At 40.5% G+C, this 12,939-nt stretch overlaps 1 protein-coding gene across 1 annotated transcript in view; it reads right to left on the reverse strand.

The window, feature by feature from the left end:
- Window positions 1-12,939, reverse strand: part of LOC137406931 (HORMA domain-containing protein 2-like) — a 60,229-nt gene that overhangs the window by 10,113 nt on the left and 37,177 nt on the right. The window contains exons 7-8 of the mRNA XM_068093533.1: window positions 7,100-7,237; window positions 1,238-1,375 (exon numbers count right to left, since the gene is read on the reverse strand). Coding sequence (XP_067949634.1) covers window positions 1,238-1,375; window positions 7,100-7,237 — 276 coding nt within the window. The remainder of the gene's footprint in view (window positions 1-1,237; window positions 1,376-7,099; window positions 7,238-12,939) is intronic.

The raw sequence follows: 12,939 nt of genomic DNA on the forward strand, positions 1-12,939 counted from the left end.
GACCACAGACATCATGAGATAATCATAACAAAATTATTCTTGTGAATAAAATAAAAAGGATTTGCTAAAAATGACGTTGACATCCACCTTTATAGAACCGTATATACCAGTATTTTAGTATAAACATTATTAAAAATTAGTTACAGTATCAAACTTCTGAATAAAACATCAGCAAGCATGATCACCCTGTATCACTACTTAAGCATTTGCATGCTGCCCGTTGCACCATGTCCTGCTGGCACACTTGTATACTCTAATCGTACCAGGTAAAAACTAACAGTATATACAGAGCACCCTCAGGATACGATTACCCTGATATACAATTTTCCCCCTTACGCAGTGGTACATGATGATTTTTTTACCTCACCATACGAATCTTATTTCACCATACGAATTCAACAACATTCTCACCCGAGTTCAAATTTGGCAGTCAGTGAGCTTATTACCTATGTCAAAATAAGAAAGACACCGAAATGCTGTACGCCACAAGTATATTTGCAATGCCTGAAAGAGACCCCATGATCAATTTCTCTCAGTTCAGCAATTCTCAAGTGCAAAATGGTAATAGTTTCCCTGAAAACCAGTAGCAAAGTTAGAGTTGCGATCGCTTCAAACAGAAGGTCAGTGGTCAAACAAATTCTCTTACCTGCTAACAAAAATCCACTTCATTACCAAAAAACAGCATTGTTCGAGCTGTCTTGCCGAGTCGAGTTGAAAAAGTTTTAAACAGGTTCACTAAAAGTTATAGTGAAAGCAAAGACAGAAACTGATAAGTGATAAAAAGTTGAAATTCACTATAATAGATAATGCATACTAAAACTTAACTGTGTGTGTTTAGTAAGCTAAACTTATTTGAGGTGAGTTCAAAGTTAATGTTATAAGTATGTCTGTCTTGAAGGTAAGAACTCCCTCCGGTACGTACTGCACATGGTACATTAGAATGTTACATTTCATTGCAAATCATAACCACAAAATACACTAAATACAATAAAGGTACTATAGCTACGAATTTAACTATAGCTACTAAGATTAACATCTTATTTCGTTACTAATTTTTAATATGTACAGCACTTATATAACAATTTGACGATTTTTATTAGAGGATGTTTGCATTATATAACTACTATAGTTTCTATAACCTTACATATGATTGTTTCACCATATGATGCCAATCTTGGAACAGATGAAAATTGTGGCCTGAGAGTGCACTGTATAATAAAAGAACTTGAACACTTACAGGAGAGCAATTGAAACAAAGAAACTTTTTTTCAAGCCTGTCATAGACATCAGAGCAATCATCGAAGTGTTGTGAAAACCCGTAACAGATCAAATGCTGAATCTCCTTACATCTGTGACAGGCTATTGTCTTTAGCTCCTACAATTTACACTGATACAAAACAACTGGCCTTGGAGGCTAATATCCCTGAATAAAAAGATATATGTGAATATAAAATGAACCAGTCAACTGAGACATAATGTAGTCATAACCATGCCTCAGATGATACCTTCAATTTAACAAATTTAACAACCATTTAAAATAAAGCGAATAAAGGAACAACCGTAAGAGATGATAACCAGTTGGAAATATCTAGTCAACAACTATTAGCCAGCATACAGCGTAGAACAAGATCCGTACAAAGTACCTGCTGAATAATGCAAAAATATTTTTTGCAGCACCTCTACTCATACAAACTTCATTTTTTAGTTTTATACCAATAATGCCGTCCCCTTATATGGAATCCTTCATAAAAGGGGGTATTAGTTAATAAATGCAAAGGTGGTATTTTCATTTTTTAAGTATGGTAATACCTTGAGATACGAGCTTATGAGAAACGAGCTCCGGGAACGAGCTAGTATGTTAATACACTTGCATCTCAAATAAAAATTTTCAATATAAAACAATTCAATACAAAATTAATCCGTTCCGGCCCTCTGAAAAACAGAAGATTTTCACAAATTTACTATCAATGCTCACAAAATAACAAACACTTATCTAGTGGTTATGATCTACAATAAAAGATGTCATTATTATGAACAGTCCTGTACAGAGTTCTCACCTTTGAAACAGACAGTAGCGGCTAATGGCGGTGAGAGTCTTGACGGCAATACATTCGGAATGCTACATTTTTGTGAGACTACATAACATAACATGAACTTTAAATTTATCTTAGATAAACTCAACATACTATTAACAAAGTTAAAATGAGTTTTATAATCTTACACTACACCCAACTTAATTCTAATTTTGTTTTCAGTTTCATTCAAACGATGTTGTTGTCATAGGTGACCTTGCGCATACTCAGCCATCGAGAACCGTCTTGAATGTTTTTATCTCAAATTCGTCTCATATCTCAAAGCAGAATTTTGTTCAGAATTCTCCTCATATTTCAACTTGCTTGGATATTGAGGACACTGGTATCTCAAGGTATTATTTGGATTTAAAATATTACCTGTATTTAAAATAGGGTAGCTTGTATATGCTGGTTTCATAATATTTAAGCATGGTTGATAAAAAGTAATAAAAGCATTACACTTGGTTGACTTTTGAAATATTGCAATAGCAACACAGCATGACTTATAAATGAAAGGTCTATTATATTTGGCCTACGGTGAAACATAAACCTAATCTTCTTGGTTATGCATACCAAAATAGGTTTGATAACAACCAAACCATCTCTAAACCTGCAATATGATTTGTTTTTGTTATGAAATAAGGCTTTATAAAATACTCAGATAAGAAAAAAAGGCAATAATGTGATCCCATAATGTAATACATGTACTTTTAGTAAGCCAATTTTGTTATTCTTGTATATTTGAAAGCTAAACAGCAACTGACTTACTACATAAGTGAGACAAGAGAGTAAAAAGGATTATTACATAACAATTACATAACAGGTGAGTAAGTCAATATGAACAAAGAGTATGACAACAGCTATATACAAATACAAGATAATGACAGTGGTCAAAGTCAAAAACTAGTACATATTCAACACTCCCACATAGTTTTGACATGCACACTTATTAATCTGTTAGCCCCATGTTCTGCCGATGTACTACAAAACGGTCTCTGCATAGGGGTTTAATTAAGATATCGGCAGTCATATCAGCGGATGGACAGTATTTAATAAGAATGTGTCCATTTGCAACAGCTTCTCTCAGAAAGTGATATTTTATGTCAATATGTTTTGTTCAGGATTTTGTTGCAGTGTTCTTAGCTATAGCGATTGCTGCTTGATTGTCAACCATGCATGTTGTAGGCATATGAGCATCCTTGCCATCAATGTCATTGAGTAACTTATGTAACCACATTGCTTCTTGTGTTGCATGAAATAACGAGACGTATTCAGCTTCTGCCGTTGAGACGGCTACAGTATTTTGACGTTTGCTTTGCCAGCTTACAGCTCCACCTGACATTAGGAACACATTACCTGAAGTAGAACATCGATTATCTAAGTCTCCAGCCCAGTTTGCATCGGAATAACCGATGACTTTAGCTTCATCTGACTTGTAGCAAAGTTTAGTTGTCAGTGTTCCTTTGATATAGCGTATGATTCGCTTTACAGCAGTAAGATGAGCTTCTGTTGGACACTAGTTGTACTTTGACACTTCACTTACTGCTTGTGCTATATCTGGACGTGTTGCACCTGAAGCATATAAAAGTGAGCCAACCATTGCTTGATACTTTTTTGAATCTACAGGCTTACTGATTCCATCATATTTTATGAGTTTAACATTTATGTCTGCAGGTGTGGATACCGGGTTTGAGTCTTGCATACCAAAGCGATTGATGACTTGCTGGAGATAGTACTGTTGATCTAGAGATATTGAAGATTCGTGTTGATCAGTATTAACCCCCAAGCAATAGTGCAGTGGTCCTAAGTCTTTCATTTTAAACTGATTTGAGAGAGCATGCTTCACTTGCATTAATGATGCATCGTCATCACTCATTATAATGAGATCGTCAACGTATACAGCCATTATAGTTTTGATGCCTGAATTGCTATCTCTAACATATACACATGGGTCAGTAGTGGACTGACAAAAATCTATAGACTTCAGAAAACTATCTAGAGCAAGATTTCAGCATCTAGGGGATTCCTTCAGTCCATAAATAGACTTGTTGAGTTTACACACAAGATGTTCAGATCCAGGTTTAATAAAACCTTCTGGTTGAGACATGTAGACTTCTTCATCAAGTCTGCCATTCAAAAAAGCAGTTACAACGTCCATTTGATGAATGTACATGTTGCGACTAAGGCCATATGCCAGTAGCGTACGAATTGTTGCAAAACCAACAACAGGTGAGAATGTCTCATGATAGTCTATTCCATGCTGCTGTGAATAACCCTTAGCCACTAGACGACCTTTGAATCGCTCTGCAGTTCCGTCACCTCGATGTTTAGCTTTAAACACCCACTTGCATCTAACAGCACTACGTCCTTGAGGTAACTCTGTAAGATTCCAGGTATTATTATCTATCAGTGACTGATACTCACACCTAGCAGCTTCTATCCATTCCTTATGTTGAGAGTTTTGTTTTGCCTCTGAGAATGTCTCTGGTTCAATTATGTGACCAGCTTGATGAGCGACGTGTTGAGCCTGGCTTACATACTCATCAATTCCATAGCGAACCAGGTCTACGTTCGCGAGCAGATATGCGTCGCTGTTGCCCTTCACCAGTGCATTGTCCAGATAGGTTTGGAGTTGTCTGTTCATTTACTGAATGTTCAACAAGAATAGATTTCTGCTTTGTATATTGGTCACATGATGGTTTAACGGTATTTGTAAAGTTTGTTTCATCAAATACCACGTCTCGCCTAGTAGTTACTTTACCAGTCGATTCATCAAGCAGGCGTATGCCTTTGACTGTTTGCTGTATCTTATAAACCTTAGCTTCTGGCACTTCTTATAAAGTTTCTGTCGCAGTTGATCTGGAACATGAGCATAAGCAATACATCCAAACACCCTTAGATTGTCTATGTTGGGTTTGCGTTCATACCACTTCTCATGCGGTGTGAGATCATTCTTGTGTGAGGAAGTAGGAAGCCGCTTTCTAACGTAGGCAGCAGTAGAAATGGCCTCAGCCCAGTATTGCTTTGGCAATTTAGCATGGCACAACATTGAACGTGCTGCTTCACACAGAGTTCTATTCATTCGCTCAGCAACACCATTTTGTTCTGGAGAGTAAGCTGATGTGAGTTCATGATGAATACCTTTAGATTTCATGTAGTCGGTAAATTCTTGAGACAAGTATTCACCACCTCTATCTGATCTCAGTGTTTTAATGGTTTTTCCAGATTGGTTGGTTGTATGTGCTTCAAACTCTTTGAACTTCTCAGGTACCTCAGATTTGTTTCTAAGAAAATACACAGCACAGCATCTAGAAAAATCATCTATCAAGGTAACAAAGTATTTGCTACCTCCAATTGATTCTGTTTCCATTGTACAAACGTCAGAATGCACTAGTTCCAGCTTCTGGGTAGCCTTGATATCTCCCACAGGTTTGAAGGGTTTACGAGTCATCTTTCCTTCAGCACAGCCTTCACAAAAAGAAATGTCTATTGCAGGTAAGCTTGTAGCACAGACTATATTTCCTTTACTCAGTTTTTTTAGAGTAGTGTTATTCACATGTACTAGACGTTGATGCCAAATCTCTGCGCTAGCAGTGTTTGCATATTGAGTTTCAGTTTGTACAGTCTAGACTGAACAGCTTATTAGCTAGTGATCCCATGGCCCTAACTCGACCACTAGCATCCTTAATCCAACATCGAGTATGGCCGAACTGAACAATGTAGCCTTTCTGAGTGGCAGCTCGAACTGAAAATAAATTGCTTGTTAGCTGAGGGACATGAAGTACATTGTAAAATGCAGATGCACATTGAACTCTACGATTGAGCTTTAGCATCACTTTTACAACACCAACTCCCACAGCTTCAACTGTTCGACCATCACCTAGGCTGATCATCGCTATCTGTTCTAGCTTCTTGTAGCTATTAAAACTTTCCCTGTTAGGTGTCATATGACACATGCTCCCGAGTCAATTAGCCAGGATGAGCTACTGTGCAATGAAAACGTATTGCTATGATGAGTGATAAATGTAAATTCATTGCCTACACAGCCATTGTCATTTTTACGTTCGAAATGATTTTACAGCCGCTTCCATGCTACATCAGGTGCTTCTGTATCTGTTATTAAGTAGAGAAGTTCAGTACTAACAGATAGAGCAATTACTGAGAAAGCCTTACGATACCTGGATTTAAAAGCAGTTTTCAGCACTTGATCAGCTGAACCTTCTGGGGCTTTCTCAGTACCCTCCACGATATCGTATAGATCCTTTAGCAGCAAAGTGTGTTTCATCTGGAACTTCTATGTCTGATAGTTCTGACTGTCCAACTTATCTATTGTCCATTTATCACTATCCATTGTAGAATGAGAGGTAGAATCTATGTTCTGGTTCAGTAGTCCTCGTTTCACTGTTCATGGTATCAATTGTTTAACTCCTGGTTCACCAGTCGTTGGTCAGTCAGTATAATAGCTGATCACCCTTTTTCTGGTATCAAACTCATGTACAGCTTCTTTGTTTGCCTGTCTGGGCCCATAACCTGTTATTCTTGTATATTTGAAAGCTAAACAGCAACTGACTTACTACATAAGTGAGACAAGAGAGTAAAAAGGATTATTACATAACAATTACATAACAGGTGAGTAAGTCAATATGAACAAAGAGTATGACAACAGCTATATACAAATACAAGATAATGACGGTGGTCAAAGTAAAAAACTAGTACATATTCAACAAATTTGATAGACAGCAATATAACAATAATGGTAAGGGCTAATTGTTGCCATCGATATGTCTTAACATTCATACTCAAACTTACCAGGCCATTAAAAATTATTTCAACTATATTTTACAAAACAGTGCGAAATATAGTTAGGTATAAATAACTATATTTTCAAACTACAGTGTGAAATATAATTGTCTGACATGTAACTGTAGTCACCAAACACATAAACTCTACCTCTGTTGTTGACTTAAAACAACACAGGTTCATTAAATCATCAATTATAATATATAGATGTGTCTACCCAAGCCTACCTCGTTATTTAACTTGCAAGGGCATGTGAGTTCCAAGTCAACCCTGCCCTCAGCAGACTTGTCTGCCCTATCTAACTTCGAAACTTTAGCATCTGGCTCTCCAATGCAGTCCTTGCCGTCCTTGCCTGCTTCTTCAGACTAAATGGACAATAGCAGAAATGGAAACTAAAAACCAATCAAATGCTCTTCAGCTTATCTGCAGCGTTTATGCTAGCCTTCATTCACTCACTAACAGAATTTTATTGTTGTATAATCGGGTTGGTGGGCCGCGGGCTACGCTAATGTCCGAGGTCATGGTAGTTATGAGAGGTCAAAGATGCGGTAATTTCAAGGAGAGTATATAAGCGTGGGGAGAACCAGACGGGGTCCTTCTTCACTTCAATCACATGTAAGTGCTATATTTATACAACATGGCGCAGTTGACGAAGCTGATTTTTTTTCTTGTGCGTTATCATTAGCGATAATTTTTCTGGTTACGGGTTAAGTTTAACGGTTGATTAGACCCTTTCACGGGCGTGCAGGTGAGGTGACGTGAGGTAGGGTGGTGTTGTGAGGTGTTGTAGCGTTGAAGCATCGGTGTTGGTGAGGTGTAAATATTTATTAAATGTTCGGAGGTGAGAATTAAATTAAATTTATATGAGTGGGGTAGAGTAGATTTGTGGCGAGAAATATATTGTATTGTGTTGAGATGGAGAGTGGCTTTCCGAAGCTGGTGTTCCGTGAGCACGGTGATGGCTCGTGGGAACGATTTATAGAAGAGATGAATTTGTGCATTAAGAGTGCTGTCGAGAGGAAAGGTGATGTAGATGAAGATGGCAACAGAGTGCCTATTATGAGAAGTAGAGCTAGGTTAGTGAGAGCTATTGGGCACAGCGGTAGAGAAGTATTGAGGGGTGCAGGATTTAACATAGATGGTGCAAATTCTACTTATGAAGAGGCAGTGGAGGTTTTGCAGGATTATTATGGTAAACAAGAGACTATGTTCGTAAAGGGGCATAAGTTTTTTACGGCTAGGCAGGCATTTGGAGAAAGTGATAGAGAATATTTACAATGGGTAGAGAGTTTGAGCAGATATGCAGAGGTGGCTAATAATAATGATAGGGTAAGGTTTGCCCTTATAGTAGCGGTTAATGGGTTGAGAGATAGAGAAGTAAGCAGAGATTTAATGAAGAACGCCAATCTTACTTGGGAGTTATTACATGAGGCATTGAGGGCTCATGAAATGGCCAACAACTCAGATAGATTTTTGAGAACTGAGGGTAGAAGTACCGATTTAAAAAGTGAGGTTAAGATGGAAGTAGCAAAAGTATCAAAGTTCGATAGTCGAGCGCAGTACCGGAATAATGGTAGAGATAGAAGCTACGAGTCACTGGGTAGATCTTCCCCTAGAGGTAGCCCTAGGAGTAGTAGAAGGTATTATGGTAGTGAGGAGCATGATACTAATAAGTATGGGACAAGAGGCCGGGAGTATAACGAGGACAAGGACAGTAGGAAGTATAGAGATGATAGCAGGGAGAGGCATAACTTTAGAAATAGAGCAAATAGTAGAGAATGCAGTGAAGATAGAGTATGCTACAATTGCAAACTTAGTGGCCATGAGATGAGGAGTTGTCCCTCTATTAAATGTTTTTCTTGTGGAAGGCGAGGACATGTATCTCGTTATTGTAGGGATAACGGAGGAGATGTAGGTTATGACAGACAAGGTAGCAGCAGGAGGTAGTCGAGATAATAGCTATGAGCGATATGGTAGCACGGATAGTAGTAGGGAGAGGTACAGGGGCCGAGAAAGCCCCCGCGAGATGAGAGACAAGTCAAGTAGGTACAGGGACAACAGTATGGATAGGTATCAGGAGAGAAGCGAGACGAGCCGGTATAATGAAGAGTACCGGGATAATAGTAAGGGCAGAAGTGTTAGATTCTCTGGTTCCAGGGATAAATATGATGACAGTTGACTAGGAAGGAGAATTGTGCAGGTTTTAAAAGTCAATGGGGAGAACGTTGAATTCACATTTGACACTGGGCAGAGGTGTCGACTGTAACCGAAGGGATGGCCGAAAGGCTGAACCTATGGCTGGAGGAGCCATCTACTGTCTTGGCGAGAATAGATGGTCGTAAACTAAGAGTAATCGGTAAAGCATGGTGTTCAGTTGGAAAGTATATATAGGTTTATGGAAACAGAAGGGTACGTGAGTCTGTAGGCAACGCGGTGAGCAACAGCGAGTTTGACCCAGTAAAGGAGTTCAGGGAAGTTTTTAAAGGTCTAGGCACTATGCCAGGTATTTTTAAGATTAAGTTGAAGGGAGGTATAGAACCAGTGAGGCTGTACTCACCTCGACCTATAGCAGCAGGTTTAAGAGAGCAAACTAAGCAGGAGTTGGATAATATGTTGGCAAATAAAGTGATTGAGCAGGTTGAAGAACCTACTGAGTGGTGCTCAGGGCTAACTATAGCGCCCAAGGCAGGGGGGAAGATAAGTGTGTGTGTAGATTTAACTGGACCGAACAGATCTGTCAAGCGAGAGGTTACCCTTTGCCTAAGATTTCAGATCTGCTCAGTGAATTGTCTAAGGGAACGATGTTTTCGAAGTTAGATGTGAATTCAGGGTTTTGGCAAGTTCAGGTAGAGACGGGGTAAAGGCATTTACGACCTTTATCACCCCTTGGGGTAGATATAGGTTCCATCGGATGCCATTTGGTATCTCCTCGGCTCCTGAATTTTTCCAGAGAGCAATGGAAAAGGTTATTGGGGACATGAAAGGAGTAGTATGCTTAATGGATGATGTCCTAGTATATGGAAGAGACGCAAATGAACATTGGTCAAGATTGAGGGAGGTGCTAGGGAAAATCAGGCGTTCAGGCATGACGTTAAGGAAGGATAAGGGCGAGTTTGGCAAAAATGAAATTAAGTTTCTGGGCCATTTGGTTAGTGCGGCTGGCATTAAACCAGACCCATGTAAAGTAAAGGCAGTTCTAGGCTTGAAGCCGCCAGTTAATAAAACAGAGACTAGGAGATTTACAGGGATGGTAAATTATTTGAGCAAGTTCAGTAGAGAGTTAGCAGAGCTATGCACGCCTATCTACAAGGTGTCAGGGAGTAGATCACAGTGGTATTGGGGTCCAGATCAGGAACAGGCTTTTGAGAAGGTTAAGATAGCTTTATCTAAAGCACCAGTATTGTGTGCCTTCGATTTGAATAGGAGGCATAGGGTGTCTGCAGATGCCAGTAGAAATGCAGTAGGGGCAGTATTGCTACAACTGACTGAGGGTAATGTGTGGCAGCCAGTGGAATATGCGTCGAGGAAAATGTCCGAGACAGAGGAAAGGTATGCAATGATAGAGAAGAAGGCATTGGTAATTACATGGGCATGTGAGAAGTTCGACTACTATTTAGTAGGCAGAAAGTTTGAAGTTGAGACTGACCATAAGCCACTTATCTCACTGTTAGGTGAGGACTTGTCAGCCTTACCAGTCGGGGTTCAGAGGTTTAAAATGAGGTTAATGAGGTATGACTACACGATATTTCATACACCTGAAGAGCAAATGTATCTGACAGACTCTTTGAGCCGACCTTATGGCAAATTGGACAGCGAAAGTGAAATGGTTAGGAGTGAAGATGTAAATACTGCTGTAGTTAGCAGTGTGACTACTGACAATTTTACGTAGTTTAACGATAGAGTTAAGATCAGAGATGTTGAAAGATGAGGAGGCTGCTGAATGTTTGAAATTTGTTATGGAAGGCTGGCCAAGAGGTGGCAAAAGGTTGGGCAGTGAGCTTTTAAAGCTTTATAGTGCAAGGGAATGGCTTACTGTACGGGATGGTCTACTTCTCTTTAGAGACAGGGTATACGTACCTAAGTCGATGAGAAAGTTGTATTTAGAGAAGTGTCATGTCGGGCACCAGGGAATTGATAAATGTCGTCAGAGAGCTAGGTGCCACTTCTGGTGGCCAGGAGTTAGCGTAGACATCTATGAGTTCATAGGGCAATGTGATACCTGTGTCATCCATGGGACAGTCAAGCACCAACCCATGGTTGAATATGAGTTACCAACAAAGCCTTGGGAAGTACTCGGTAGTGATGTGTTTGTATTGGATGGCGAGTTATATTTGTTGATAGTTGATTACTATTCCAGGTGGATTGAGGCACTGCCCATCAACGCTCAAACATCTAGGGAGGTAATAACTGTTATGAAGAAATTGTTTGCTAGATTCGGTATCCCTAGCATTCTGCGGTCAGATAACGGACCTTGTTATGATAGTAAAGAGTTCAGAAATTTTGCAGATTTGTACGGCATCAGAGTAGTTACTAGTAGCCCTCGGTATCCACAGAGTAATGGTTTGGCAGAAAGTGCAGTTAAAACATTGCATTGTTAGTGTATAGAACAACCCCTTTGTTAACTGGGTACTCACCCGGGGAACTAATGTTTGGCAGAGCGGTTAAATCGAATTTGGGTGTGAGCAGTAAAGGGGAAGTAAATTACGAGGAGTTCGAAGTAGAGAAAGGCAGTTGAAATTGAAAAGTAGTTGGGATATCCAGCATTGGGTATCAAAATTGCCCGAATTAGAACCAGGACAGGTCGTCTACGTGAAAGCGCCTACTGACACAGGAGCAGCAGGTACGGTGGTAAGAAGGGACAGTACACCAGAGAGTTATTGGATATGGGTTGGTTCAGGTGAGATCAGGAGAAATAGAAAACATCTGTTTCCTCTTAATAACAATTTCTCCTGGGATCCCGTAATGATACTAACACCGATAGTCAGGGTGCTAACCATAACATCCCTATGATTTTTGTGAGTTGTTTGAAGATAGTGAGGAAGGTGAAACACAGTACTGGGTAGCCAACCAGCCTAGGCGTAGTGAAGGTGGGGAGAGAACAGGTGGTTTAAATGACGAATCGGGGGAACCACCCGGTGCAACGGTTGGAAGTGGCCTAGCCAGTGGAGATCTCGATGTGAGTAGTCGAGATACCCAAACTTTACAGGGTACTAGAGAAGGGGCAATAGCCAAAGGCACAGTCACAAGGAGCGGTCGGGTCAGTAAACCTTGGCTAGATGAAGATAGTTTTTACTACTAACTGTTGTTAAAAGATGGTTGTCATGTTGCAGATTGTTGTAAAGAAATTCCAACCAAACTATTCAATCTCGATGGCAAGCAGTTCAGGTGGTGAGGCTAGTGGCTACGGACGACCGGAGAAGGGCAGTGAGGAGAAAGTAGTGGAGAGGAAGCATGGTAGCGAGGCAAAGAAGCCTGTGGTATATGGCAGTAGTGGTAAGCTGTGGTGCATGATCTGTAGGGTTAAGCGAGATCACTTGGCGGTGAATTGCCCTGGCAATGATTGTAGGAGATGCGAGAGAAGTGGACACTGACAAAAGGACTGCAAGGTACCCATCTGTCAGTGGTGTGGTGAGACCGGGCACGCGGTCAGTGGATGCCCCCGCCGGGGTCCAGGTGGTCCAGGGAGTAATGAGGCAGGGAAAAGGAAGGGCAGTGAGGAGATACCAGTGCCTCAAAGAAAGGTGAGAAGTTATGCTGAGGTGAGTGGCGGTGCTAGGAAAGCTGCTGTACTGGTACCCATCATGGGGAAGGTAAGCTCTTTTTTAGCAGAAGTGTCTAGCGACGGGATGATGGACAGGGAAGGTTGCCAGAGGAAGATCGCTAGTATTGAGCGTGAGGAGTTGGAGGTGCGGAGGAAGTTTGAGGCGGACTTGGCCAGACTGGCTGCTGAGCGCAGGGCAGCAGTTAGTGAGTTGGAGGATTGCGGGTAGTAGGCTTGCACCGAAGGAGGGTTAGGCCGAGGTAAATAGGTCTGGGCCATTTACCAACTCCCAGCTCTGTGGCGCCA

Source organism: Watersipora subatra, chromosome 10 (genome assembly GCF_963576615.1).
Source record: "Watersipora subatra chromosome 10, tzWatSuba1.1, whole genome shotgun sequence".
In the NCBI taxonomy this organism is placed as follows: Eukaryota; Metazoa; Bryozoa; class Gymnolaemata; order Cheilostomatida; family Watersiporidae; genus Watersipora; species Watersipora subatra.